The sequence below is a fragment of the Chionomys nivalis genome, chromosome 7 (genome assembly GCF_950005125.1).
Source record: "Chionomys nivalis chromosome 7, mChiNiv1.1, whole genome shotgun sequence".
NCBI classification, from domain to species: domain Eukaryota; kingdom Metazoa; phylum Chordata; class Mammalia; order Rodentia; family Cricetidae; genus Chionomys; species Chionomys nivalis.
Genome location: NC_080092.1, coordinates 42732996 through 42760841, shown reverse-complemented (window position 1 = coordinate 42760841; position 27846 = coordinate 42732996). Strand labels below are relative to the sequence as shown.

General features: G+C 52.1%; 1 protein-coding gene across 1 annotated transcript; it reads right to left on the bottom strand.

Annotated features, from left to right (window-relative positions):
* Positions 1–6961: 6961 nt before the first annotated feature.
* On the bottom strand, positions 6962–27358 carry Map2k3 (mitogen-activated protein kinase kinase 3). The gene is made up of 12 exons (XM_057775943.1): positions 27139–27358; positions 17545–17611; positions 17143–17191; positions 16233–16346; positions 15894–16013; positions 14666–14782; positions 13897–13948; positions 12705–12832; positions 12289–12366; positions 9394–9533; positions 8453–8498; positions 6962–7992 (listed from the first exon to the last, which is right to left on the bottom strand). Exons 1-12 carry the CDS (start codon positions 27185–27187, stop codon positions 7909–7911), a joined length of 1044 nt encoding a protein of 347 aa, XP_057631926.1. The 5' UTR covers positions 27188–27358; the 3' UTR covers positions 6962–7908.
* Positions 27359–27846: the final 488 nt, after the last annotated feature.

Genomic DNA, 27846 nt, shown 5'->3' with positions numbered 1-27846 from the left:
GAAGGGACTCTGTCTCAAAAAATAAAGTGGAGAGTGACTGAGGAAGACAGTCCGTGTTGGCTTCCAGCCTCTACCCCGCATACATGGCCACACCCACACACGAAGGCCTGTAGACTCCCTAACCTCCACTCCAGACTTACAAGGTTAGGTTTCCAAGTGAGGGTCTCTGCCCAGGAACTCCTCACTGGCCATGCCTTGTGCTTCCTCCTCCAGTATGCTGACTGGGACTTGAGACACCTCCCAGAATGTCCCCTGGGAGGTGTCTTCCTGCATAACCACCCACAGAGTCCTCAGCATGTTTCCTTAAACAAAGATAGTCTCTCTATGGAAAACAAATCTTCATGCTCTAAAGTAAGGTTCTTGTGTCCTCCATGGAAAGGTAGCTCCTATGTCTGGGCCCCTCTCTTGTGGCCACAGAGCCCCAAGAGGATAGCCAGAAGATAGCAACAAATAGAAAGACTATAATTCCTACCCTCCCTTAGCCATGTGGCTAAAAGATGACCAAGGGGCTGTAAGCCCCATGACGTGTCCCACTTCAAAGAGAAGGGAACACTGGTTTCTTTCTCTCCCAACGGCCACACACAAGGCAGGCTTGCTCTTGCAATCACCTGGGATGTGTGGATTCGGGAGTCAAACACTCAAGGAAAGGCTGAGCAACCCAACAGAAGGGAAGAGGGCAATAGCCCTATACAACCCCCAGTGCTGCAAACCTCTGATCCTCTAACTAGTGAGACAGAATAAGTGCCTTTTGTTTAAACCACCACTCGGATGGGTTTGCTTTGCTTTCCAGTAAGCAGCCAAGCCTAGACCATACCAAGTTCTCTAGTTTTACTGACCCATCCTGGTACCCAGGCCCACAGATTACCTTCGACTGGGTTCCCAGAAGCAGAGCCGGAGGCAGTTTCTTCATGCACAGAGGGACCTCACTGAGGGCCATCCCCCAGTGGGAATCAAGTATAGAGTGAGGGCTTGGGGTGAGGAATGGTTCTATCCTGCTGAAGCTGAACCCTAAAGAAGCTTGGGGCTCATCCTGTGGCAAGCCACCCCTCTAAAGTTGGTTTGAGATTCAGGGTTTGGGATTAGGTGTGGGATCCCAGAAATAAGGTCTCAGTGGGGTGCTACACACAAGGAACCCAGAAGCCTCATAGCTGGGTCCTTTTTGATTCCTGTTCACCTTGGCCCCCAAAGGTGAACATTCCACTGGACCCCTCAGGAGACAGCTACACTACACCATAGGGCCTGGGATTCAGCTGCTGGGTAGCCTGTGCTGGCAGTACATCCCAACCCAGAACCACAGAGGTACAAGGACTTCCCCAACTCAGCTAGCATGGAGGAGCGGGGTGCACAGGAAGAGGGTGAAACAAAGCTACAAAGTGGGTTAAGCTGTGAGGAAACCCCAGGGGGAAAGACCCCAAATTCTCTAGGGCTGGTGCCTAGGTCAGGGTCCCAGTGGCTGCTCTATCAGTCCCTAGAGGTACTGTCTCACGTGGTCCCCGCTACGCTAGGACACTGCTGTGAATTCAAGAATAAGAGGACATAGAGTATCAGGACCGAGAGGTGAGAAGCTGGCGAGAGGCACGTGACCAGCACAGTCATTCTTGTGATGAATGGAGCTCCTGCCGCTCAGAAAACTGAAGGGACAGCACAGAACACAGCCACCAAGGCCTCTCTCGTTGCCTGTGGATGCTTCTGAGAAACATCAATTCCTGGCTGACCTGCTTCCCACTCTCGCAAGCAGCGCCGGCCCAGAGACAGCCCTGGAGAGAGTGGCTAGGAAGCTGAGCAGCCACATCTTCAAGAGGCACGGGTCATAGGGCAGGAGAGCACCGCAGTGCCTGATGCAGGGTGCTGCTCCTGGAAGGGGCAGCAGAGCCATGGGAAGGGAAGGATGAGTGGGTTTCCACTGGCAGGCAGAGGCAGGTGAATCAGAGTTGGGCAGGCTGGCTGCCCAGCATCCAAAGCCTGCCTGGGGAAGGCACCCTCCTGTGTGTGGTCCTGGGTGGGCAATGTCCTCTCTCCCACTGCAAGAACTGAAAGGACCAGGCTCATATCTGGGATTCTGAGGCTTCAGATCTGGAGCACAGGCCAGCAGATACTCGAACCCCTGAAAGCCAAGACAGTCTTTTCGTCTTAGTCTGGATAACAGCTCTCTACCCAAACACCCTGAAGGCTTGACAGGAAGGTTAGGTGAGAAGTGATGAAGGATGTGATGGCCCAAATGATTCTTGGCCTGTGTCCTGTGAAGGTACTTCCCCAGATTGAGGCCACCTTTGAGGCAAGCTGCACAAGGCCTCTCTGCCAGTAATCCTGAGCCCTGAGATGCATGGCAACTCACTAAAGTTTCCTAACAGTCACCACACTCAGTGAGCCCCAGCAGAGTTTGGGGACCTGATCAAGCTTCTGTCCTTGTCCCCACACTGCTGAAGGCCTGTCCTACTTGACCCAGCAGACACTGAGAGCAAGACTCAAAGGGCAAACCTGGCTCCACACAGAAGGCTTCAGTCAGCAGCAGCTGTGGAAAGGGATAGTGAACTGGGGTCTGAGCATGAACTAGAGGAACAAGCAGAGGAATGTAGTGCCCAGCTGGCTGCCTTTAGTGGGTCTTTGCACTTTGCAGATATTGCTGGAAGCTACCACGGTCCTAGAGGATCAATATTTGGAGGAGAGGTCGGTTTGGAGCAGAGAAAGTGATATTTCAGAAAGATGCTAGGACATCTTCAAGGTCAGCATGGGACACAGGGCTCTCTGCCCTGGGGGTGGAGAGTAAGAGACACTGAGTGGAGTTCTGAAGGCAAAACGGTGTCACCCGGCTGAGGCAGGGACATAGCACAAAGCAATGCTGTCACATGTCTCTTTCTCTAAAACCCTTCCTTGGAAATCAAGTCTACCCTCTGTGTAGTCCACAGGGGCCAGTGCCACCTGTCTTTCAACTCCGTGTCCCCTCAGTGCCAGTGAGAGCCCTCCCACCTGGGAGCGTTTAAATTCAATTTAAATAATTCAATTAATCAAATGGAATGCCTGAATTGTAACTGAGCTTCATTAGTTGTAACGACCGCAATAATTAATTGAATGGAACCAGATGTTTCTCCCTGGGGACCAATGACAAGAAAGGTGGGACAGTGACATCTGAGATGCTGGCTGAGTTGGCTGAGAGCAGGCTCAGGACTCGCAGTCCGGCTTGGCTCTCCAGGGAAAGAAGGCTGCCGGCTGCACGGTAGGTGCTCAGATAGCATCTACCATGTGCCCAGCCCCACGGAGCACACAGACGCCCCTGCTGTAGAGATTTTGTTATCTTTAGGTGCTGTGGGCAGTAGAGCACCATGGAAGGAAGGTTTGGGAGATGAATGAACACGGCAATTGCTCCATCCCTAACCAAAGATGGCAGCTCTGCTACCTCCCCAAGTCAAGTCTCCCACGTCAAGTCCCCTGTGTCCCTTTCGGTATTCAAAAGAAACAGAGCAGTTCATGGCTCCTGCTGAACCACAGGAGGTGACTGTGACCAGCTAACGCTGGCTTGCTTGGTAGCCCAGTTGCAATGGTGCAGAGCTTGGATCATGAGGACATCTGGTTTCTGAGTCCTCTCTGATTCTGCTCTCTCTGAGTGGCTGGAACCTGTTTGAGCCTCTGTGAGCTTCTGAGCTTCTAGAGAGCCCTACAACCAGCTGCCCAGGGAGTGAAGACAGAGGGGGCTCTATGTAGGCAGCTAGTGTATACACCCTCCCATGTGCTTCGTGGGCGGGGCTAGAGAAGCAATCGCTTCACATGCCAGAGCGTGTACACAGCCCACATGTTGCAGGCTTCAGGAAGCAGAATGGGGCCAGAAGACAGACCAGGACCTTCTGAAAGCTTGTCTTCATGGAGTGACCTCTTTGGCAGGGGTGAGGGGTATAGAGGTGAAAATTGATGCTCAAGTCTCCATGGGTGTGAGAGTGACTGGGCAGAGCCTTAGGTACCCACTTCTACCTTTCTGCTGGGAGACGGGGCAACTTGGATCCTGTTGCCCACAAAACAAAACCAGAAAACAGGTTGAGAATGAGGAGAGCAAGCTCCTGGCAGCCTGTGCAGGTTTTCATGACTGGAGGGGAGAGGAGCTGCCAGGTTCTGGGCCTTTGATACTGGCAACCACATAGCCAGGTGAGTAAAAGGCTTCTCCTGGCCCAGCCTCCAACACAGAATTGGATCACCCTGAGTGTGCAGGAAGACCCCACAGAAGACAGCCATGGTGGGGCTGGCTCCAAATGAGGGCTGTTCAGACTTCACACAGCTCTGTCAGGACCTTCATTTAGGTCTGTGCCCCGCCCCCTCCATCTCACACACACACACTGAACCAGGCTCTGAGCAATCAGCCCCTCCTGGTCCAGTCCCAGAGGCAGAGAAGGGACAGGAAGGAAATGAAGCAAGCCACAGGTTGTCAGTCAGATTTTCTGGGGAGGGTGTCTCTGAGCAGCTCTCCAGGGAAAGGATTGGGGGAGATGGAGAAGAGTGTGTTTGCATCTGTGGAAACAAAGAGAGAAACAAGAAGCAGAGTGCCAGAGGAACCAGCGGGGACACCTGAAGAGACGAGCTATTTTTCTTGTTACTGGGACAAAATGCCTGACAAAAGCAGTTTCGGGGGGTGACTTTTGGCTCAGTTTGAGGGTACAGTCAATCCATTGTGGTGGGGAAGCCATGGTGGTAGGAGTGTGAAGCATTTGGCCACAGTGCATCACCCACAGTCAAGAGGCAGAGGGAGATGGATGCTGGTTCCTCTTGCTTTCTCTTTTCCCTTTGGTCCCAGAGGCTACACCATAGAATGGTGCCACCCACATTGATGGAGGGTAGGGCTCACCCACTTCAGTTAACTGTCCAGAAACTGTCACAGTCATGCCCGTTGGTTTGTCTCCTGGGTGACTCAAGAAGTCAACAGTCAGTAGTAACTATTACCACGAAGATCTGAGCAGGAGCTACAGTATGATTCTGAGGGAGGAGAGACAGCTGGTGTTTAACAGCGCTGCCCGCCCTGGCCTCCAGTAAGCAGTGGCCAAGAACCACGTGTCTTCAGAAGCAGTTCTAGAACAGGCCTAACCACTGTAGTGTCGTGTTTGAGTCGTTTGGTGGCCCTTGTGGTGTGACTGAAACAGAAAAGCCTCTATGTCCATCAGTCCAGAGACATTAACCCCAGACCTAAAGATGCCCGCTGGTCCCGCCAGCTGCCTGATGAGAAACAGAGACAATGGGCCTCTGTAGGGCCCTAATAGGTTCCTAGTCCCCCCCCACACACACCCTGACTCAAGGAGTGGAAATGCAGACAAGAGGAGCCTGCCACTAAGCAGGGAGCCTGGTGTGGGACGTCACTGTAGCCATGGGGGCTTTGCAAAGTCAATGTGATTTGCATACTGGATGGCAGACTAAAGGTCTCCAAATGTAAAACCAAAACCACTATTTGCAGTACAATATGCTCTAGAGGAATATACTATGAGGTGCTAGCCAGATTTCAGCAAGCAAACTGTTAAGTGCTTAGTAAACTAGTAAATCCCCTGGAAGCCCACAAAGGCTTGCAAATTTTTATCTGCTTTGCAGAGCCTGTTTGGTCGGCCGCTGAGAACTCTGTAAAGCGCTGCCCTCTAACCCGGCGCCTGCAGATTGCCCTCCATCAGTTACGCGGAGCTTGGCAAGCACCCTGCAGAACCTACAGAGCCTAGACGGACTGGACTAGGTCGAGGCTCTGCCGCCTCCTGGCGGCCAGGGAAATGCGATTCGGCCGCGCCCTACACTGAATACAGCAAGGAAGGACCTGCGCATGCGCGAGCCCAAATGCACGCCTGCTTTATCCTGTGGGTGCTCACTACTTCACTACACACGGCCATGATATTCTCATTCGTTATACAACAAAAGTTAACAAAGTCCCCTTAGGGGTTGGCAGTTTCCTCTCACAGTGGCGGGTCACATCTGTGCTGATGACGCTGAGCCTGGTAGGCCACTCTTTTAAGTCATGGCCATCCTGTTAGGCCTCCCTAAGGCAGTGACAGGAAAATGAGACAGGGTGACCCATGCAGACCTCTGGGATGAGAAATAACCTTATGTCTAAAGGCAGGAGGCTCCATGAAGCTATGAAGGCTGAACCAGGAAAGTCACTGCAGAGGCCAGTGAAGAATGGTAGTGGAGGTTCCCATGAGATCCTGTGCTCTCCCAGGGACACCAAGGCCCTGCCCTCACCTTTGCGATGTGCCAACTCTCCCCAGGGTCCACCTATGCCTGAAGCCACACTCCAGTCTTCTGGCCTGGGCATGAGCATTCGCCTCCATCCCAGCCAGCACTAACCCTCCAGAGGACCGTAAGGACCTAGGTTTGTCAAGCTGGGAGAAGCCACCAGGTTCTGGTGACCCCCCCCAAAGAATAGTGCATGGACACAAGTCCTTTAGCCAAGCACCTGAATACCCAGTGCCTAAGACCACACACATCCCTCCTTACGGGAGGACAGGGCCTGTGGGTGGCCTCTGTCCTAGTCCATATTTCGAGGACAGGGTTACACTGCCCTAGGAAGGGCTTTATGCCAAGCAGCATTCTCACAGTCTTCCTCTGGGCACCACTATCTGCCTGAGCCTCAGCTGGCTTTGAGTAAGTGTGGGGGCTCTGGGCACATTTTCTCATCTGTAAACTGAGACAACATAGTGCAATCAATGTAAAACCTGCCACTTCCTACCCAGCCTCTCTCTACCTCTGGCTATCTGCAGACTTTGTTGGTAGTGGTCAGGTGGCCTCTACGGGATATAGCCTGGGTGGCCATGGCATGAAGCACCTCACCACAGTGCCGTAGGAACCTGTGTCCTCCTGTGGCTTGTGGCCAGGAAAGTGTAAGATCCCGGTGGGTTGGCAGCCTCCAGGCACGCTGTGCTGCCACACTCCCAGAATAAGGATTCTGCCTAGGGCCCCACAACTCCCCAAGAAAGAGCAGGCTTGCCAAAGTCAGTATTTTTGGTTTGTTTTTTTTAATTAAAACAGCAATAGGTTCCTGCCCAGGGAAAGGCTGGGATAGGCAGGCCTTTCTTCACAAAAATATATTTTCTTCCTTTTTTTTTTTAAAAAACACCACCAAAGTAAACCTATTAGCTCCAATGAGCTGGTCACACTTGGAGAGTTGGTATGGCTCCCCCGGTGGCCTTGTGCAAAGAGCTTGAGCCATCCTGTAGACTCCAGTCTGAGCACAGGGGTAGCTGTGATATTGCTGGTACCTAGGGTTAAGTGACCAGCTTCAAACCATGCAAGAAAAACCAGCGACACCCATAAAGCAGAAGGCAACGAGGATAACAGTTTAAAAATAAAGGCAGATACCATTAGAGGTGGAGGCTAGGGGCTAGGTCAGTGGACCCCCCAAGAGACCACTGGCCAGTGCTGGGTGAAGGCCAGGAAAGTCTTTAGGGGATCCACATGGCTCATCCCCATAGTGTGTCATCAGCACCCGAGACAGGATAGAGATGTCCCTGATCCAGGTCAGTGTACACAGTCCATTCAGTTGTGATTTAAAATATATATACAACCTGGGTAGCATCCAGGACAGAACCAAGGCTATGGCCTGTCCACAGAAGCACCAGCTGCCTCCTCTTCAAGAGGCAGTAGCATCTGCAGGTGGGGAGATGGGTACACGGACCTCTCCAAATTCATCCTTTGATTGGAGGCCTGAGACTCTGGGAGCAGCGACAGCAGAGGCACTGTGGGGCCCATATGGGCCTGGCTAGGAGCCCCCCTGAGGTCTGATTCTTTGGCACTTGGAAGAGCTAGTTGCCGAGCCAGACAGGAACAACCCCCTCAATTCCTCCTGGAATGCCCAGGACCAGAATGGCAGTAGCTTATGGCTGTAGGGAAGTGCTGCCCCAGCAGAGGGATATGGGATGCTGGCAGGCCAATGGGGTCCTGGGCCTGGGCCAGTCTCTATGAATCCTCTCCCAGGATCTCCTTCACAAAGGCAGCAATGTCCGTCTTCTTCGTTTTGTGCAAGGTGAAGAAAGGGTGTTCCTGGTAGGAAACAGAGGCACAATTTTGGGGATGAAGGGGTACAGGAGGAGGTATAAAGGGAGATCCCCCATGCAAGCCTGATCCACCCTGGCATGCTTCTCCTGCCTGGCCAGCTCCTGCAGTAGCTCCCACCACACAAGCATCTCTTTCCTCAAGGGTACGGGGCCTCTGCTCTACCAGACCCTCCACCCTTCCTTCACCAGCAAAAGCACATATCTGCCCTTCCAGGCTCAGTTCTCCGAGGCCACACTGACTCCTCTGCCCTACTGTCACAGCGCAAAGCACCTTTCTACAAGGTCTGGGTTGTGCGCTGTGCGCGTGAACCAAGGCAAAACTACACAAGTGTATGCAGAAGACAAGCGCTACCCCTCCACCCTCAGACTCAGCCCTCTTCCAGACAGCGCCACCCAGCTACTGCAAAGCCCAGCGGGCAGGGCAAGCACTTCCCATGCACACTCACCATCAGCTCCAGGTAGCTCATGCGCTCCGCAGGGTTCTTCCTTAGGCTAGGAAAGAGGGCAGTGAAGCCAGGCTCACACGGAGGAAGCGAATCTAGACAGGCTGGGCTTGCCCCCATTAAAGCGGCACACTCCTGGGGCTCAGAGAAGGAGCGAGACTGTCTGGGGGTCTCGCAAAGTGGCTTAGGGTCCATGGGTCCAAACTACAGTCTTGGCAGCAACTTTCTCTGCCTCTTGGGAGTGCAGTTGTCTCCATACTGATCCAGACTATGTCCAAGATACCAACCCTGACATGTTCTGCCTAATGACCACACACTAAATTATCCTTTATCAGAAGGGAAGACGTCAATCGATGGTTCTGGAGCATGAAGGTCCAATCAGAAAGGGTCAGACCAGTCAATGAGCCTTGCTACTGGACTCATCTGCTTTCAGTTTTTCTTTTCTAGTGAGAGGCTTTGTCTTGTTCTCTGAGCACCTCCTGGCCCACAACACACAAACATTGGTTTGCCCTCACTAGTTTCTTCTTAAAAATGCATTTTCTAAAGCTCTTTAGTATTCCCAGAGTCATTTACAAGAATCTACTTTTACTTTCCATGTGGTCATTTAATTATGGTTAGAGAACATGGTCTGTATAATTGCTTTTTAAAATTCTTTTATAACTTTAAACATGATTTTTATAAAGCTTCCACGAACATTCTGTAATTTGATAAAAACTTCTAGGCACCAATAAATGCAAACTTCATTATGCATTGTAATCTTCCATAATATATAATCACATACACACTATTCCGGATTCATCCTTCTCAGGGAAGTCTAAATGAAACCTCCTGCTGGGACTCAGGTTTTGCTCACGCTGGGGCTGTCACCACTTCCTAACTTTTGAAACCATGTGGTTCAAGGGTTTACTTCACACAGGAGGAGAGGACAGAGCCCAGACACTCACCACTGGCTAGTGAAGTCCACAAACTCAGGGGAGAACTGGTCAGCTGGGAGCTGTGGGGATGGTTCCTCCACTACCTGCTTCAGCTGCTGAAACGGTGTCCCCCAAGACTCATAAGGGAATCGCAGAATGGCCATCTCAATCTGCAGTAGGGATAGCAGAGACAACGGGCTCCAGACATCAGATGACCCAAACTTTGTATCCAGAAGCATGAAGTGGAAGGGACCCCAGGCCAGTGGTGCTGTCCCTGACTGCCCTCACATCTAGCAGTAGGTCAAGTACTGGGATGCCAGTACTAAGCTCCTCTGACCAGGTTAGCAGAGCTAGCTCAGACTAAGTCTAACCCTGGGCTAGACTAGGTTTGACTACCACTGTCTTTTCAAACAATCTAAAATTGTTAGATTTTATCTAACAACTCGGGTTCCAGATAGTGTGCCAGACATGAGGAGTGGCAGCCACAGACACCTTCCCACAAGGCAGCAGTCAGCAGAGTACCTCACTGTGTCAAGTCCAAGGCCTGCTGGCCCAGCTACTCCCTCTCCAACACTTCCCCAACACAGATGTTTGAGTATTCAGGGACACCAATCAGTGTTGTTTTTACTAGAGGGGACAACAGAGTATAGCAGACTCTCCTGCATGAATACCTCCTGATTGGTACGGCAGGCTGTAGCCACCATAAGAAATCGAAGAGACACCACTCAAACAAACATAACTGGCACCAAGTGGAGCACTAAAAACTAAACCAGGAAGGAACTTTCCTGTCCATCTCCAGGCCTTTCCGGCCAACATGAGAAGACCATGGTAGGAGGGGAGTGTGTCACCTGTATGTCTGTCCACAGGACAGAGTCATGCAGACTCAAAACTGCCTCAGCGTTTCCAGAATCTACAGTGGCCTTTCTGCAGACTACAAAAGAAAGTTTGGTGGCACCCACATACCAAACCAAAGCACCAGAACCTGGGCCTCAACCATCTTTAGAAAAGGTCTGATGATCTTCTTTTTTAAAGAGCTTAGAAAATAATAAAACTACCTCAGCACAAAGATGCATAAGGCAATCACCTATCACAGCAAATTACTTAGAAAAAGACCCACCACCCCCAGGAGGGAGCCCCCTGTAACAGCTGAATGTCTGGTAACATACACAGAAAACGTGTGCTTTGAAACATAGATGTGTGTGCACAGAGCTCCCGAGGCCAGAGCCCACTGAGGGGGGGTGACTGTTCCAAGGACAGCAGAATTTTAAGTGGAAATGTTGGGCCGAAGATAAATGTGAGTGGTGACCCTGGAGGAAGAAGTTCTAGAAAACCTAGAAGACAGCCCAAGCCTTGCTCCTATTTCTGCAGCCTGAAAAGCTACTGTGAAACTGATCCCGGCTGTCAACATAAAGCCTCTTTAAAAATGACAAAATGTCTCATCCAAAAGTCACGAGCTCAATCTGGGACATCTCAAAACAATTAGGCAGGAGGGAACCAAGAACACGGGCAGCATATCTTGGTACCTGTGACTCCTGACAGTCATAAGGTCTCTTTGCTAAAGGTCATTGCAACGGCAGATAGTTGTTCTTGCTGTATCAAGAGCTAAGGTACCAGGGCATTTTCCACACATGTGCAGCAGAGAAGTGTGCCCATCTTCAAAGAATTCGGCTTCACTGTAACACTGTGCTGGCTAGTTTTATGTCAGCTCGGTACAAGCTGGAGTCATTTGGGAAGAGGGGAACCTCACTTGAGAAAAGGCCCCTGCCAGACTGGCCTGTGAGCAAGTCTGTGCATTTTCTTGACTGATGATTGATGGGGGAGGCCCCACTCACTGTAGGGATTCAGCTCAACCTCTGGGCTGGTGGTCCTAGCTGATGTAACAAAACAGGCTCAGCGAGCCTAGAGCAGCAAGCCAGTAAGCAGTGTTCCTCCATGGCTTCTGCTTCATTCAGTTCCTGCCTCCAGGTTCCTGCCCTGACTTCCCTCAGTGAAGGGATATAACCTGAAAGCTATAAGCCAAAATAAACCCTTTCCTCCCCAAGTTGCATTTTAGTCATTGTGTTTTATCGCATCAATAGGTCAATTAGAGCTCTCTGCCAGGCAGGTCAAGAAGGCAGAGGTCCATCCCTACACCTGGACTCAGAATTATCTGGTTCAACTCCATCCTAATGGGCTGGCCTCTGCCCCTCCCTTCCAAGCCAAGGATCCTTTCAATCTCCACAAAGCCAGGATCCAGAGCCTCACCCACCCTACTGAGCCTAGAGAAATACAACCGAACCTATAGCAACAGGTGTGTGTGTATTAAGAGGGGAGGGGAACCTCAATTACTTTTTTTTTTTTTTCTTTTTTAGGGTTGGGAAGGGTATTGAGACAGGGTCCCTCAAATTCACTATGAAGTTGAGGATAACCTCCTGCCTGTGCCTTCCAAAGAATCACATTACAAAAGGGTGCTGCTACCACAGGAATCACATCTGAGGAGGGTGCTACCATGCCCAGCTAAGAGTTTACCTTTGTGACTTGGAAATCACTTGCATGGCAAGAACTAAACTTAGCATCAGCTGGGATTTCGTGATCTACCAATAGCTCTAAGTAAAAGGCTGACATCACAGAATACAGAGAATGGTCGTGATGGTTAAACTGAGCCATCAGGAAAGGGGTACTATAACTTCCAAATATCCTCTTACCCAAACAGGAAAGTTTGATGGCCCCTTTTTCCCCTCTTGGACACTAAAAACAACTCTTTCTTCTGGGATTTAAACGACTTGGAGCCCAGGGACCCCAACACAGACACACCCCACCCCACTGGACCAGCAAGTGCTATGCCCAGTCCAAACAGTACCGCGGTGATGCTGAGCCCAGGGACCCCAACACAGACACACCCCACCCCACTGGAGCAGCAAGTGCTGTACCCAGCCCAGACAGTACCATAGTGATGCCAAGGCTCCAGACATCAGACTTGACATTGTAGCCCTTCTGATTCAGCTCAGGGTTGATCCTCTCAGGCTGCAAGAGAAACTAGAGGGCTTGAACACCCAACTAGCCAAGGCCCCCTCCGTTAGACCTTTCCTCTTCTACTAAACATAAAATTAGTTCCCCTGCCCACATGATACAAGCAGCAAGAGCCAGACCCAATCCCTGCCTTCCCAGCAGGCCCCCAGTCCTAAGGAACCTATCTTCCTCACAACAGGGATCATCCAAACAAGGATCTTGGAGTGCAGGTAAATGGTGGCAGGGTCCCTATGGCAGGAATCCTATGGCAGGTACAGCTGGAAAAATTCTGCCCACTACATAGAAGCAGAATCTTGTTCTGTCCTCCACCTAGCCAGGATATCCCCACTTACAGCCATGTAAGGCTTGCAGCCAGCATCCATTGTCTTTGCCACAGAGTCCACCAGGTAGCCACTAATGCCAAAATCGCACATCTTCACATGCCCCTCCTTGTTGATGAGGACGTTGGATGGCTTCACATCTACAAGTGGAGCATACTTTTCTCAGTCCTATGCCAAGTGAGATGCTGCCCCTTTAGTGCCCTGTGGTCCAGCGGCAGGTCACCCAATGCCCCAAGGATAGGACAAGGAAACAGAGGCAGGGAGATGTGCAGCTCTAGGCCCCATCAAGCTAAACAAGGGATCAGAATGTACTTCAGTCTGTTCCCACCAAAGAAAAACATAAGAGCTCTGGAGACACCACCTGGGGGCTACTCATGCACATCACCTTCTAGACACAAATCTAGCAGGCAGAAGACAGTGATCAATAGGGCAGGTGAAGGTGTGAGGATGGGTCTGTGTGCAAATGAGGAGCCCCATCCCTGCCTCATAGGAAGCAAGACCCTCCAAGCAAAGGTCATTGTGGATGTGTAAAGACAAAGATGCACAGAAAAGGACAGGAAGGTTCCATGCCAAAGGACCAACAATGATAACTTGAGGATAGAACTGGGATGGGCACTGGGCAGCAAAGTCTATATGGCCTCCTTCACTTTCTAAGTGCAATGCAACCAAGTTAATGGGAGATTATGTTTTTGGTTTTGCTTTGTTTGGGTTTGGGTTTGGTTTTTGGAGAAAGGGTTTCTTTCTGTAACAGTCTTTGCTGTTCTGGAACTTACTCTGTAGACCAGACTGACCTTGAACTCACAGAGTTCCACCTGCCTCGGCCTCCCAAGAGCTGGGATTAAAGGCGTGCGCAACCACTACCAGGCAGGAGACTGATTTTAATAACTATAGCCCCGAAGGGGAAAAACCAGACTAGTGGCCACAAGGGCAAAAAGAGCCCAGAAAACCTCAAGATGGTGGTGGGGGAGGGTTAATAAGAAAGAGCTTGTATCAGACAGTGTGACATGCCACAATCTACGTGTTTCACAGCACATGAACTGTACATATAAATGAGAAGTGGACAATGGAGCCCAGGAAGAGTGGGGATCCAGTTAGTTCCTCCTGTTGAGCACAGCAGACCCAAATGTAAAAGTGGCCCATGCCCCACCAGATATAATCTCAGTCTGCCCCTCCCTGAGCCTCAGTGCAGGTGGAGGACACTGACCTCTGTGGATCACAGACAGTTTGCTGTGCAGGTGCTCCAGGGCCCGCACGATCTGAATTGGGGTGGGAGAGGCAGGAACGCCGTTATTCCAGGTAACACCAATGAAAACAAAGCAGCAAACCTCATCCCCTCTAAACACGCCCCAGCCCCTTCACCCAGCTCCTGCCCACACCCCAGATGTGCCCATCATCCTGGTTGTCCTAGAACAGACTTGACAGCTTCCTACTCTTCCTCTTACTCCACAAATTCCAAGTAGTGCTACCCAAGGGCCATCACTAAGACCTATCAGGTCCTCAGGTTCCTCTCACTCCCCTAGTAGAGCTACCTCTGGCAACAAGGAAAGAGAGGGGCTGGAGGCACAGAATGATTTAAACACTTCCAGGTGCAAACAGGATTAAAAGGCATTCTTGATTCTAGTGCCCCCTCCCCAGCTGTAGCAATGCTCAAATAAGAGTTGTTGCCCTCATCTAGAAAGAGTAGACTCAGAAGGCAACATTTCTAAGGCAGCCTGGACCTCTGAGGGCTACCATAAGGTGTCTTAGCATGAGGCAGTCCGAAACTCCTTTCTTCAAAATGGGCAGGAACCTGAGGACTGCATTCAGTCTTGGAGGCAGGGAGTGGCCAAGCCTAAGGAGTTCCAGCCTGGGGCCTCTCAGGTAAGGTAATGGTCCAAGGCTTCAGAAGTACTGAACCTTCAGGGATGGCTGTTCTGCCAAGACTCAGTCAGACAGAAGGTTCTGTGCATGCTGGGCAGAGCCAAGTCACTCACGGACACGGCGATCTCGCCTAGGATGTCCTCTGGAATTGTCATATTCTTGTCCAGCACCTTCCGGTAGAACTTGTCCAGGGAAGTGTCCATGAGCTCCATGCAGATCCACACATCTCCCTAAGAGAACACCCAGGGCTTAGCTGGTCCACCAATGCTACCCAGCCCTGGACAATCTACAGGCTCCCAGTGGCCTCCCCAGCCCTGAACAGCATGGCTTTGAGCACCAGGTCTAGCCTCCACCTAGAAGGGACATGATAAACCCCTCACTCGCACACACACCTGAGATGTTCCTGAGCCCCTCCCTCACCACCCCTGCCTGCCTTCCTGGCCCCGCACCATGCAGTCTGCCATACAGCCCTAGTCTCTTCCACCTGTGCCCTATTGCAATAGTGTTCCCAGAGAAGGAGCCTAGTATGTATTGAGACTTTCAAGTCAGGACACAAAGGGACAAGAACCAAATTTCTTCACTGGCAAATGACTTTTCTTCTTCCCAGAAAACGTGCATAGCCTTGGGACAGTCTCCAGGGGAGGTTCAGGCCTCCAGTCCAGGACCTCCTGAGCACAGAGCTGGCTGACGCTTGCACGTCGGGGGGGGGGGGGGGGGTGTCAGCCCACCACACGAGATGCACAAAGTGGGGTCTGAGCCACCACTGGGACTTGAAAGAGATCCAGAAGGAAAGCCAGGGAGAAGAAACATCACAGACCACTCAAGAGCTCCAAGATAGTAGGTTACCACGGGAAGCTCTGATCCATCCTAGCAGCTCAGCTCACACTTTTCCCAACACTATATGCCTCCAGCTGGCTCAGGGGGCAGCTCCATGCTCATGATAAGCTCTATGGTCTAGATCTTATACCTTGCCTCAGCCTCCAGTCCTCCAATCTAGAATCTAGCCCAGATCCTCATCCCTCCACAGTGCTTCCCCCTTGGGGCTCACCCTGCATGCCCACTCAGGTGCTAGCAGAAAACAGCCACAAGCATAAGTCTCAGCTGCTACCGAGTGCCAGGCCCCAGACCAAGACCCTGACCACAACCTGAAGAGACCTGCTCAAACACCTGCTTCATCTTCAGACAAGGAAACTGAGGCACAGAGTTAGCCAGGAACAGGGAAGCCCGGCTCCCAAGCCTGCCTCCAGTGGCAGGGAGCTCAGTGTGGCTCTCCTCTCAGCACACAGCAGGAGTGGCAGAGCAGCAGTGCCTGGCAAGAGTTGGGCAGAGGGAGGCTCTTACCTCTCTGAAGAGGGCGCCATAGAAGGTGACAGTGTAGAAGCAGTCGACCGTGCGCATGTTGATGTCTAGGTCCATGAGCAGGCGTTTCTGCTCCTGTGAGTTCACAGTGGCCCGGATGCGCTGCGGGAGGGAAGCATGTCAGGGTCATGTGTAGGCTGCACCCCTTACCTAGTCCATGAGGTCCCGGAGCCTTGGGGATTCATGGCTTGGCCTGGTCTGAGAAGTTCTGCCTCAACGCTGGTGATGACAGCAAGGGACAGGGCCACAAGGTAGGTAGTCAACCTGCAGCTCAGTCCATGCCTCCTTAAGTGCTACTCCAGGTAAGGAAGCCCTGTTTACCTTTACAGCCATGATGGTGCCGCTCTGAGCATGCCGCACCTTCTCCACCACCCCGTAGGCTCCACGGCCCAGCTCTGAGATGGTCACCAAGTCATCAGCCTCCACCTCAAAGTTCTTAAGAGGCAAAGAGAAAGGGTGATTAGTGAGCATCAGGTTGGAGACTGGCTCTTCTCCCTCACCCAGAAGAAAGGAGCAGAGGACAAGCTAATCAGATCTGAGCCTGAAGCTGCTCTGCGTCATGCTGTGCAACCCTGTGGAAATCACCTAGCCAATCGGAGCCTGCCGCTGGCCTCTACAAAAAGGGTTCAAAACCAAAGACTCAGAGACTGAGAGAAGCCCTTCCCTCTTTCAGACACATCTCGGCAGAGGGAGACATCAGTCAATCATCTACTGAACCTTTCGGTGAGTTCCCTCCCCTAAATGAGACACGCGGGATTATGCAATCAGACTAACAGGACACTGGGCACTGACAGGGGTTGGGTAGGTAGGATCTGCCAAGAAGAGGCTCCCAGCATGCTTTGCCCTGGTGCATATCCCCAAGTCAGGCTTCTCAATGGCAGGCGGTTCTCTGAGGCACTCGGAGGAATGAACAATACAGAGGCTAGGGTCTGACCTGAGGTCTGGGGGCCCGGATGCCTGCATGCCCAAATGCTGTTTGCAGGTGATACAGAAGTGGAAGACTCATAACCCACCCTCTGGGGTAGGCAGTTCAGGGCTCCCCACAGCCCTAGAAGGCAGGTGGAATGTACTCCACCCAGATGGGAGGTCTAAGGGCAGGTGGCCCAGGGCCACAACCAGTAAGACAGCAAAGAAGTTCTTCCCCAGAGCCCAGCAATGTCTACCACCCATGGCCACCTCTCACTGGCACTGTGAGATAAAACAGGAGGCCTCCCAGGGTCCAGTCACCTACTCTGTCTCCAATAGTGATGAAGGTCCGGGAGTCCAGGTTCCGGGGGGGTCTGTGGAGAAAGCAGATCCATAAGCTTCTCTGAGAGAAGAAACAATGGGGTATGAGGGTGGAATGCAGCCTGGCCATGGAGGCCGCTTACACAGTCGCCTCTTTCACTGATTACTGAATGTCTACTAGGTGTACGTGCAATGGTGTTGCCAGGTGGCCCTGACAGAGCCCCCAAGAAAAGGACTGGGAAGGAAGGCACAGAGCAAACAGCCAATGTTCCCAAGTCTCCACTGGATGAGAAGAAACAGCTCTCTCACCCATTTCCGACCCCCACATCCCTGCTTCTTACACTCCTGACCTCCTTCAGAAGTCTCTCCAAGTCTGAACAGAGTGAGAAACTTAACGTAGACTCACGTGGGGTTGGGCACAGGTGGCTTGCACACACAGGCTATCCGTAAATCCTTTTTCCTCTTTGATTTTCCTGAAGTGGAGAGAAAACAAGGATCTAGTCAACTCTTAGTCCTGGGCTGGGCAAAGCTGGGGAGGGAGGTGACTCGGGCCCCTGGTCTTCACTACCTGTCCCTCCAGACATAGATACCCAAGAGACAGGCCAAGAGGAGCCTGAGAGCCTTGAGGTATACAGAACATGGTCTCACTCAGGCTGTGGGTCAGGCTCAGGCTTTCTCCCTACCACAATGGCAAAACCAAGTCCCACCCTCCTAGGAGTTGCCCTGCAGCTGGGAGGCACCAGACAGCTGTGCCTATAAGACACACACACTCAAATACTCAATTATGCATGAGTTTCCAGGCCTCTTACCACCAGGAATGGAATGTAGTCTGCCCAGTACCAATGTTCCCAACCACACAAAAGCTCATGTCCTAGGTCTCTGTTATGGGCTGAGCTGTGTCTTTCAAAACTTAGATGTTGAAGTCTTGACACCCAGAACCCAAGAATGTGACCTTATTTGGAGAATAGTTTTTTTTACAGAGTTAATTAAATCAAAATGAAGTCATTAGAGTTGGCCCTAATCCAGTGTGGCAGGACTGGTGAGTGTGTCTGTGTGTGCACATGTGCATACACAGAAGTATGTGGGGGGTGACATCTAGAGCGTTGTGCCTGCCAGGTCTGTAAGTGCTCTCCCAGGACAACTGGTATCCTTATAATAGAGGAAACTGGGTACAAAAAGAGAAGCCAAATGGGGCACAGGAGATGCCACCTCTAAGTCAGAGGGAGGTTTGAAAGAAAGCACAGGTGGAGCCTTCCTGCACGGCCTCTGGGGAATGCACCGTCCTCTCAGATTCCTGTTGCAGAAGCTGCCTGCTCAGTGGGATTTTGTAACAACAGCCCTTGCCACACGGTGCCCTTCCTCCTTCCACTAGGACCAACCTCGGTGAGGGAGTGACTGAGACTGAGCTCCATCCAGGCCCCGCTCACTGTACTTCCACTCTCTGAGCCTCACACCAGAATAGACCCCCACTGGGGCAGTGAGGGCTTGGCCTGGTGCACAGCCTGAATGGACTACCCCAGGATCTCCATCTCCCACGCAGGGCTCAGCGCCCTCCACTAACAGCAAGCACTAACTCTCTCGGCCTCAGCTTCTCCAGACAGTGGAGGCACTGAACCCCAAACAGGGAGAAAACTCCAGGGAAAAGCAGGATAAGAAAGGAAGATGCAACAATCTCCTCAATGTCACACAGGACAGAATGTCTGCCCTTCACAGAGCTTCCTGCAAACTGCCACCACCTGCCCAGGAGACCCCAGACTCTGAAGTCATGTCTAAGTCAGATTCTGGCAGAGCCGGTCGTAGCCACACACAATCCAGAGCTTGGGATGTGACTCGGGCAGTAAGGCCTGGTGTTCAGGGCAGTCTAGGGTGACTCTCGAAAGCACTGACCAGGACAAGATGGGCAGCTGGGCTCACTGCAGACTCCTTGGGGAGGGGGTGTCTCCCTGTGCTGGGGGAACAGGCCCTGGGTCTCATGCACCTGTGGGTCCAAATCTCTGCCAGGTATGACCTCTGGCTACATGTGCTAGGGGCAGAGTTAGGCAGCTGCTACGTAGCTCACCCTGCAAGTACCCAGATGGGCATGTGTGCAAGTTTCTCTTTACACTTTGGCCTGTACTATCTAGTTTTCATTCCTGATATGAGGATCTTTGCAACCAAAATATAAAGTGTTCTGTAATAAAATGCACAAGTCTGCTTGGAACATACAGAGCCACAGCCTGACCCGCAGCCCTGGCAAACCTGCCTAAGCGGAGCTCATAGTCCTACCCGCCCATGTCATCTCCACCTTCTGTTCTCCTGTGTCTCCTGCAGCGGACTGGGAGGTATTATGAGATGTGCCCTCTGCCAGGCCTCAACTGCCCCATCTGCCAAGGTCATGTCCACACCTGCTGTTGGGTATGGTGGTGAACTCCTCTTAACTTCCCAGGTTGGGCAGCACACAGCCAACTACCCTACAGGACCAGCAGCCTATGTTAGGAGTGATCTGAGCTACTGGAGCAGCTATGCCAGCTGTCAGAGGGAATGGCAAGGCCACCATGGAGACAGCCCAGAAACAGGCCTCAAGCCACCAGACACCAGTGGCAATATCCAATGCCAAAGTCAGGGCTGGGCCCAGATGGTCAGGCAGCCTGGGGCTACCCAGGTGTGGCCCAAGGTGGTGACTGTCACCACAACAAACAGAGGCTCTTGGCCACCATGCGCAAACCACAAGTCTGCCAGGATCGCAGGGTCCTTTGTGAGGTCAGCCTAGTGCCAGGCTTCTACGTAGCTCACTCCAACCTCACGGCAGCTCCTCGGGGGAAAAAGTGAAGAAACTGAAGGGAGAAGGATTCAGCCGCTAACCCGAGATTCTACCACTGACATCACACCCACAGATGAGGGTGATTTCTGGCCCCATCTCCTCCCACATGACCCACTGTCCCCCTCGCACCTTGCTTTCCATTATTCTCTTTGCATATACTATTCTCTCTGTCTTCCACCCCATCCAGTCTGGTACCTGAACCTGCCAGCTGATGGCTGCAGCTTAGTCCCCTTGCCATCCATGAGAACTCCCAGCCTCTACTGCCATGTGTCACAGACACTTTCCCAGACAGGTCACTCTGGAGCCAAGAGGCTGGGTTCACCTGTCATTCTGTCATTTCTCTGCCATGCACTCTTAGGCAAATGATTATGCCCTCTCAGTACGATGGGTAGAGGACTGGCAGACCTCCCAGGACCCTGAAGTGCCCAACAGAGGATAAGAGGGAGCTATCTGAGGCTACCACCCACGTTACACCCCCTCTTACATGGCTCCATGAAGGAAAGTTTTTCACTGATCCACTATACAAGTCAGGTGACGAGGAGAGATGGCTTGACAAAGGGCATTGTAGCATCTGGTGGGGTATGGATATGATCCTGACCAGGCTGACTTGCTCCAACATCCAACTATCAGCAGGGATAGCCTGAGAGCATGCCACTTGGAGAGAGCCCTGCACCATAAGACAGTAAGGCCCACCCATCATTTTCAATGATAAAAGTGACATTTATGCCTTAACTTTCCCCTCCCCTACCACCAGTGCTTAATATGGCATCTGGTTTCCAGGAGAAGTCCTGGGCCTGGGCAACTAAGCCAACCAAACTGGGACCTAATATTGATGCTTAAATGTCAGAGGCAAGGTGTCCCACCTTCCCACTCAGCTGGCCATCTTCATCCAGCAACGTTTTAGAGAATAAATAAGGCCATCCACAACTGAACAGGGAAAACTGAGGTCCAAAAAGAAGGGTGAACTCTTTGGTAAGCAGCTTCCCCTTGGTAGCTAAACTGTGCCAGCTTCAAGTGCCTGGAGGTCAGCTGAGAACCTGATATTGGTTGCGGTAAACATAGAATGACTGAGCCAGAACCTCTGGGCATGGCAGCAGGGTCAAGCACAGATAGGAAAGGGAAGAGACTACGGCTGCCAAGGGTACAGTCCCTACCAATTCCAGGGCCCAGTACTGGCTTCACAGGTCAGCATGAGCAAGAGTCCTTCTCTAACCGCACTGTTCTATGTGGGACCCATCATCCTGGGGGTTATCAAAATGCCCCATTTCTCTTCGGCTAGAAATCATGCCTCTGGCAATCCACCCAATCCTACTCCCATTCCCATGGCAATTCATTGAGTTATCATGAGCCAGGCCAAAGTACTGGCCCTTGGTTCCCCCCAACACAACCAACCTCTTGATTATGCCCAATCCTAAGGCTATAATATACAGGGCCCTTTGTGGCCCTGTCCCCAAGGGGCCTAGCCTGTCACTGCACACTTGCTGACTCAAGACAAGCTCCTGAACTTGGTGACATTTACAGTGATGCAGGTAACCAATGCCAAGGTTGTCCATGTAGCAACACAAGTTGGGGCAGCCAGAAAAACACTCACCACTATAGACTCTGAGCTGTCGTAAACCAGCACCCTCATCATCCAGCACACTGAACTTCCCTTCCACTGAGGTCCCAGAACAAATGAAGCCAAAGCCAAGAGTGAAGTATTGTGATCCTAGCCAGCTGACTTCAGCTTCCTCCCATTCTCATCAGGGCTTTCCTGTAGTGCACAGCCCTGTAGTCCAGGCTGCCCTGTATCCTGTGTGGATGCAGCCTCGCCTTAATAGGACAGAGAGCTAAGCACACCTTGGGCACGCCAAAGCTCAATTTTATTTATCTATGTATTTTGAGGCAGTCCCATATAAGAACTCACTGATATTATACAGCTGAGAATAGCACTAAATTTTTCTTTTTGAGACAGGGTCCTCTGACTCCTAAGAGCTAAAATTAAAGGTATGTACCACCATGCCTACCTGCAACATTGAACTTCTGATCCTCTTGCTTCCACCAATGGAAAGCTAGCAAACTCAAATTTTAAAAACAATTGAAGGAGCTGGAGATGTAGCTTAATTCGTAGAGTGCTTTCCTAGCATGCATGAGATCCTGGACTGAATCCCCAGAGACCCTGAGTTTGATCCCCAACACCACATAAAACCAGGAATGGTTTTATGAAACTTAATTACATCAAAAAAAAAAAAAGGAGGAAGAAGAAAAGAAAAGAAAAATGAGCAGTTCTGGGGAGATGGGGAGTAAAGGGAAAGTGGGGAAGAGGGAGGGGGGAAAAGGAAACTTAACCAAGAGGGTCCACAGAATAGGCTTCACCCTGGGCCTGTCCATGGAAGGAGGGTCCAGCAGAGTCACTCAGGGATGGGGACTAGCTGTGGGTGCTGCTGGACACAGCATCCCTGAGAAGTCAGCGCAGCCCTAGAACTGCAGCTAAGCAAAGACACGCAATCCAGCAGGCAGGAAGAAAGGTCAGGGTAGGAAGCTGTTGACTCTCCCAGGACCAAGGATGGCTAGGCTTGTCTCTGTGCCCAAGTAAGAAAGAACATTGTCTCTGTTCTTTAAGTGAAATTGGGAAGAAGTCTACAGGGGCTGCTGGGCACACAGGTCTGACGGATATGTGCAACATGGAAAGACAATCAAGGGGAGGTACAAGGGAATTCAGAATGAGCCCTGCACTCCCCAGGCTGACACCTGAAATCCTAAGCCCTAAGAAACTAGCCCAGAAGCTTCTACCCTGAGGTCAGTCCCACACTTCCCAAGTTTCCCCCACTTATCCTTTCAATGACACTGGACAACAAAGCTGAGTGACAGGGACAGACTACAGAAAGACCCAAGCACCTCGGTTCTGTAATCCCTTCTTAACTTCCTCAGGATGCCCAGGCAGAAATAGCAGCCTACAGTTTCAGCTTAGGAAGAAGAGGAGAAAGACAGACTAGAGCAGAGGTTCTCAACCTGCGGGCCAACACCCCTTCAGGGGTCAAATGACGCTTTCATGGGGTCCCCTAAAAGCATCAGAAAACACAGATATTTATGTTATGATTAATAACAGCAGCAAAATTATGATTATGAAATAGTAATAAAAATAATTTTATGGCTGGGGTCACCACATCACGAGGAACTGTATTAAAGGGACACAGCATTAGGAAGGTTGAGAACCACTGTCCTAGAGCATAGCAAGTCTGTGTCACAGATCCCATGAGTACATCATCAAAGGCTATTGGTTCACCTCCCAATGAAAAGCAGCCACAATCCCACCAATTAAATAATAACAGATGCCATCTGTTTGGGAAACACTATCTCCCATCTTTACTACCACCCTGGAGGGGAGAGATGCTTCCTCCCTCTACTGAAGAAGACAGAGAGTCAAAGAGAATATGCCATTTGCCCAGGTGAGGAATGGAGTCAGGACTAGATCCCAGGTCTATTATAGCTGCAATGACCAGAACCTGACACCTGGCCACTGGATAAGGTTATCTGCATCCATATAGGTGGGACTTGCAAGCTCATTTTGCTGGAGGGGAGGGGGAAGACCTTCGGCTTCTCTGAAAGAAGGGCCAGACCCACGAAACTGAAACCTATACAAAGTATCGTGAATGTACCAGATACAATTTGTTTAATGTCACATTGCAAAATGGGCAGAATGGCGATCTGACCACAGGCAGTTCAAACTGGCTGACCCTGCAAGGCCACTGCTCCTGGCTTTCCCCAGGCCCTGTTCCCTGGGCCAGGGGCACACACCAGCAGCTGCCACCTACTCCTAAGCGGTGAGCAAGAGGAAGCAAGAGCCGTTTACCTAACAGAGGAAGTTTCTGGACGGGACAAGATGACCTGCCCAGAATCCCAGCCCAGCCCAAGAACAGACCACCTGTAATGTCCAGTTCAGGGCCAGGGGCAGCCTACAGGGCCAGGTATGTAACCCCGACCATTGCCAGCTGGGCATTGCCCCTTTAAGCTATAGCAGTGACTGGCATGCCTGTGGTAGTCAGCAGGCGCTGGATGCTGACTCACCCACCGGAAGCCTGGCTGCCTCTCCCCACACAGGCTGACTGGGAACTTTACTGCCTTCAGGCCCTGAGCCACAGGCTGGCTGATAGAGAGTTTCCTGTGCGTCACACTAGGACTGGGGGAAGTCCCCAAGGTGCCACCCTCTAGTCTCTCCAACTCCCAGGACAGGAGGAAAGCTGTAACTATAGCAGGCAGGGCCAGGACAAGACATTCAGGGCTCCATTTAACTCGCTGGGCCGCCAGATGCATCAGCCACCAATGAACTCCAGCGATAACATCCCAACAGAGTACCAAAGGCCATCCCTAACAATACATACAGCGTTCCCCAGACCACCCTGAATACATGTGCCCTGTATCAACTGCCCTTGGCCTCTGACCGCAGCCAGTGGCCCACCACTGAGCAAGGAGGCAGGAGTCAACAAAGCTGAGGGAACTACGGGCCTGTCACATTTGGGGAAAACTTCCCAGGCTTGGGCACAAAGGACAGGCTGTCAACTGTCCAGTGGGAAGTTCACAGATAAAATTCCCCACCAAAGGTCAGGTGCTACCACTCCCTGCTCTGTTCAAAGTCCTCAGCAAACAGGCTGGCAAGATGGCTCAGCAGGTAAGGGTACTTACTATCAAACCTGATGACCTAAGTTCCATGCCCGAACCCACATGGCGGAAGGTTGATCCACATGGCTAATCAACAGAACTGACTCCCACAAAGTGTATTCTGACTTCCAGAGAAACCCCATACATGTGCTATGCTGTGGCATACATATATCTATACCTACATATATAAGTGTAATTTTTTTTTTAAGTCTTCTGCAAAAAGTTCCTGCCACAGTCCATACTGGTACAGACTCACCTGGGCCTCCACCTGCACCTTTGCATCTGTTGCAGGGTTACACTGGAGGAAGCATCCACTGCTAAAGAATGCATGCATAATAGGTAGTCCTCTGCTTCAACAGGCCTCCAGGTCAGGTGGCCAGGAGGGTGATGGCCAGGATGCCAGTGTCCCACTGTCCCCCTAAGCACCTCAGATAGGATTAGGATGGAGGGAGCACTGGGGAGATCATCTTAGAATCCTGCTGTAGCCACACTCTGTCCATCACTGTGTAGCTTCTGTAAATGGTTAGTGTCCCTGAGCCTCTGTTAATGGGCAAATGGGGCTATGGGGAATAAACAAGACAATGTATAGCATGTGGCAAAAAGCCTGGTAAGTGACAACTTGAGAGTTTTGGTGCATGGATATTGTCACTCTGCCACCAAGATGTCTCCAAACCGCTAAAAGGCTACAGGGATCTTGGCACTGGAGAGAGTCTGACCTCCACCCACCCACCCAATATCATGTTATCTAACCTACAATCTGCAAATTTATACTGGCCCTCTCAGAAAAAAGGCCCAGAGAGTCCGGTGCCAGGACTCAAGTCACCCAGCACATGAGGGTCAACAGTACCGCCAATCAGTGCTTTGCTATGTCACCCACAATCTCTCTCCTCGTAATCTACAACTGCAACCTCTATTTTGAGGAGGCATCTCTCGCCTGGAAGAGCTGAACCGCCTCCAAAACAAATACTGCTTCCAAACCCTTCCTGAGTGGAGCAGCATCTAACTTCCTGGTTCTCAAGTTCCACGAGGTCTGCACAGCAAGTCCCTCCCCAGCCTCCTCCCCCAACAAGTGCCTCCCTAGTTACTCACAGAAGTTGGGCAATGGTCAGAGATCTGGCCTCCCACTTATGTAAGATGCAATTACCCCGCCCACTGGGCTCCTGCACAGCCATGGAAGCCAGCTGCAGGGGACTGAAAAGGCCCCCGCCTGCCCAGGACAGCCTGCCCAGCACCAGGACTTCTGAGGTCGAGGTTTCCTAGGTCAGAAGGAGAGAAGGCCACCACTGCCCAAGCACCCTCTAAGTGCCCACCATTCCTGTCATCTGCACTCTGCAGCTGCAATCCAAAGCGGGGCCCTGACCCCACAGGGCTAAGTCTTTCCAACAAGAAAAGCTGGAAACAGTCAAGGATGTGCAGCAACTTTTTCCCCTTGTGCCTACTGTGTGTCGGGTGCTGGGCTGGGCTTCTGATCATCTTGCCCATGCTTGCTTCAAACCATTCTCCATTCAATTTCACCTCACACCCCTGATATCCGATTCATTAATAGGGCCCAGACATGTCAAGAGACTGGCCACGTGAGGCAGGGGCAGGTTCAGAATGCTGTAGGTGCAGTTTGGAACTCTCTTTTCTGCAGCCCAACCTACTTAGTCTCTGACAAGTCAAAAAAAAAAAAAGTCTTTCTCCCTTCCTGGAAAAAAAAAAGCACTCATTGCCTTCCAAGTCTGGTCCCCCTCACTTCCCATGACAAATGCTGCTGCTGCTGCTGCAACCCACGCAGCACCACTGCCACCTCACAGAAATTTCCAGGAAAGCCAGTTAGTTACTTGGAGAAGACAAGTCCCAGACTTGTACAGTTAGCCCCCGGCTCAGCAGCTAACCCAAGTATCAAAGAGCAGCTCTGAAAGCAGCCAACCAAGAAACACTAAGTGCAGGAGAAGGTCGGCTCCTAAAAGCGCAGTCAGAAGACTGCAACTGAGTCAACGAGCAGCAGGTAGCATGGGCTGAGCGGCGAGGCGGAGACGCCAGGAAGTTCTACAGAGACAGCCCCAGGGAGGAGCGCAGGCGGCCAGTGTGCAGGCCAGAAAGTCATGGGCCAAGGAGGACTCAAAAGGATGGAGTTGGAGGAGAGGAGGAGTTCTGAGTTCAAGACTAGGCAGGTTTCCGGCATTGGGAACACAGCCCTAGGGCCCAGAGGAGAGTAAATTCCAGCCTGGACACAACCCAGGAGCCTGGCCTGAGGGGCTTGTGCAGCCCAAGGACCCTCTAGCAGGGATCAGTGAAATCCCGTTTGGGTCCAGGATGCAGCCCAGAAGCCTAAACAAGGAGCTCCCGGTGGAGGCTCCAGACTTGGAGCGGGGTAAAGAGAATGAGGTCCTGCCTGGGTGCAATCCCACGGCCTTAGATCCGAATTCCAATGAGGTCCCGTGAGGTCCCGGACTTGGGCTGGATCCAGCCCTGGGCTGGAGTGCCGGTGCCCATGCCCGGCCCGGAAAGGAGTTCAGTGTCCCGGACGGGCTCGAACTGAGTATGGTTCGGGCCGCGCGGTAGGGCGGGAGCGCCTACCTTTGGTCTGAGGCAAGCTGGCCGGCGGGCTCGCGGCGGGCGACTCCATACTGTGGACGGTCGCAGCGGAGAGCACTAATCTAGAGGACAGCAGACTACACCGGGGCCGGGCGCGCTCATGGCTGCTGGCGGCGGGCGGCGGACGACAGGCGACGGAGAGCAAAGAGGCGGCGGTAGCAGGCGTCCGAGGCGGGCGGCGCCACAGCCACACTGGGCAGCGCCGGACGCGGGCCGACGGCGCCACGCAGACCCCGCCCCCCGCGCTGATTGGCCCGCCTGAAAAGGCCCTTGCCTATCAGACACCGACCGGACTGTCACGCACAAGTCCCACCCTCCAGAAGCCGGAATCCAACCCTGCTTTCCCCCTGTCCAGCCCGGCTCCGCCCTCTTGCCTATCAAGATGACAGCCCTACCCACTCGCAGGATTGTGCTAGCGTGGTCCTGGGTGCCCCAACCTGTGGCCCCCTACGATGCAGCGTGTGCGGGTCGTAATCTGAAAAAGCTGAAGCTCTCTAGGGTGGCATGGCCGGGCTGATGCGGCTGGTGGGGTTAAAAGTGCTCCTTCAGTGACACTGGACTCCTAAGTGACTGTGCCTTTCTGAGGGTGAGCTTCCATGTGCTCCCCTGTAGAGAGCAGCGACCTCAGACCTGCCTCCTAGGGCAGCGAGGGAAAACGAGATCCCGCCGCGGCGCGTGCCAGGTGAGTGT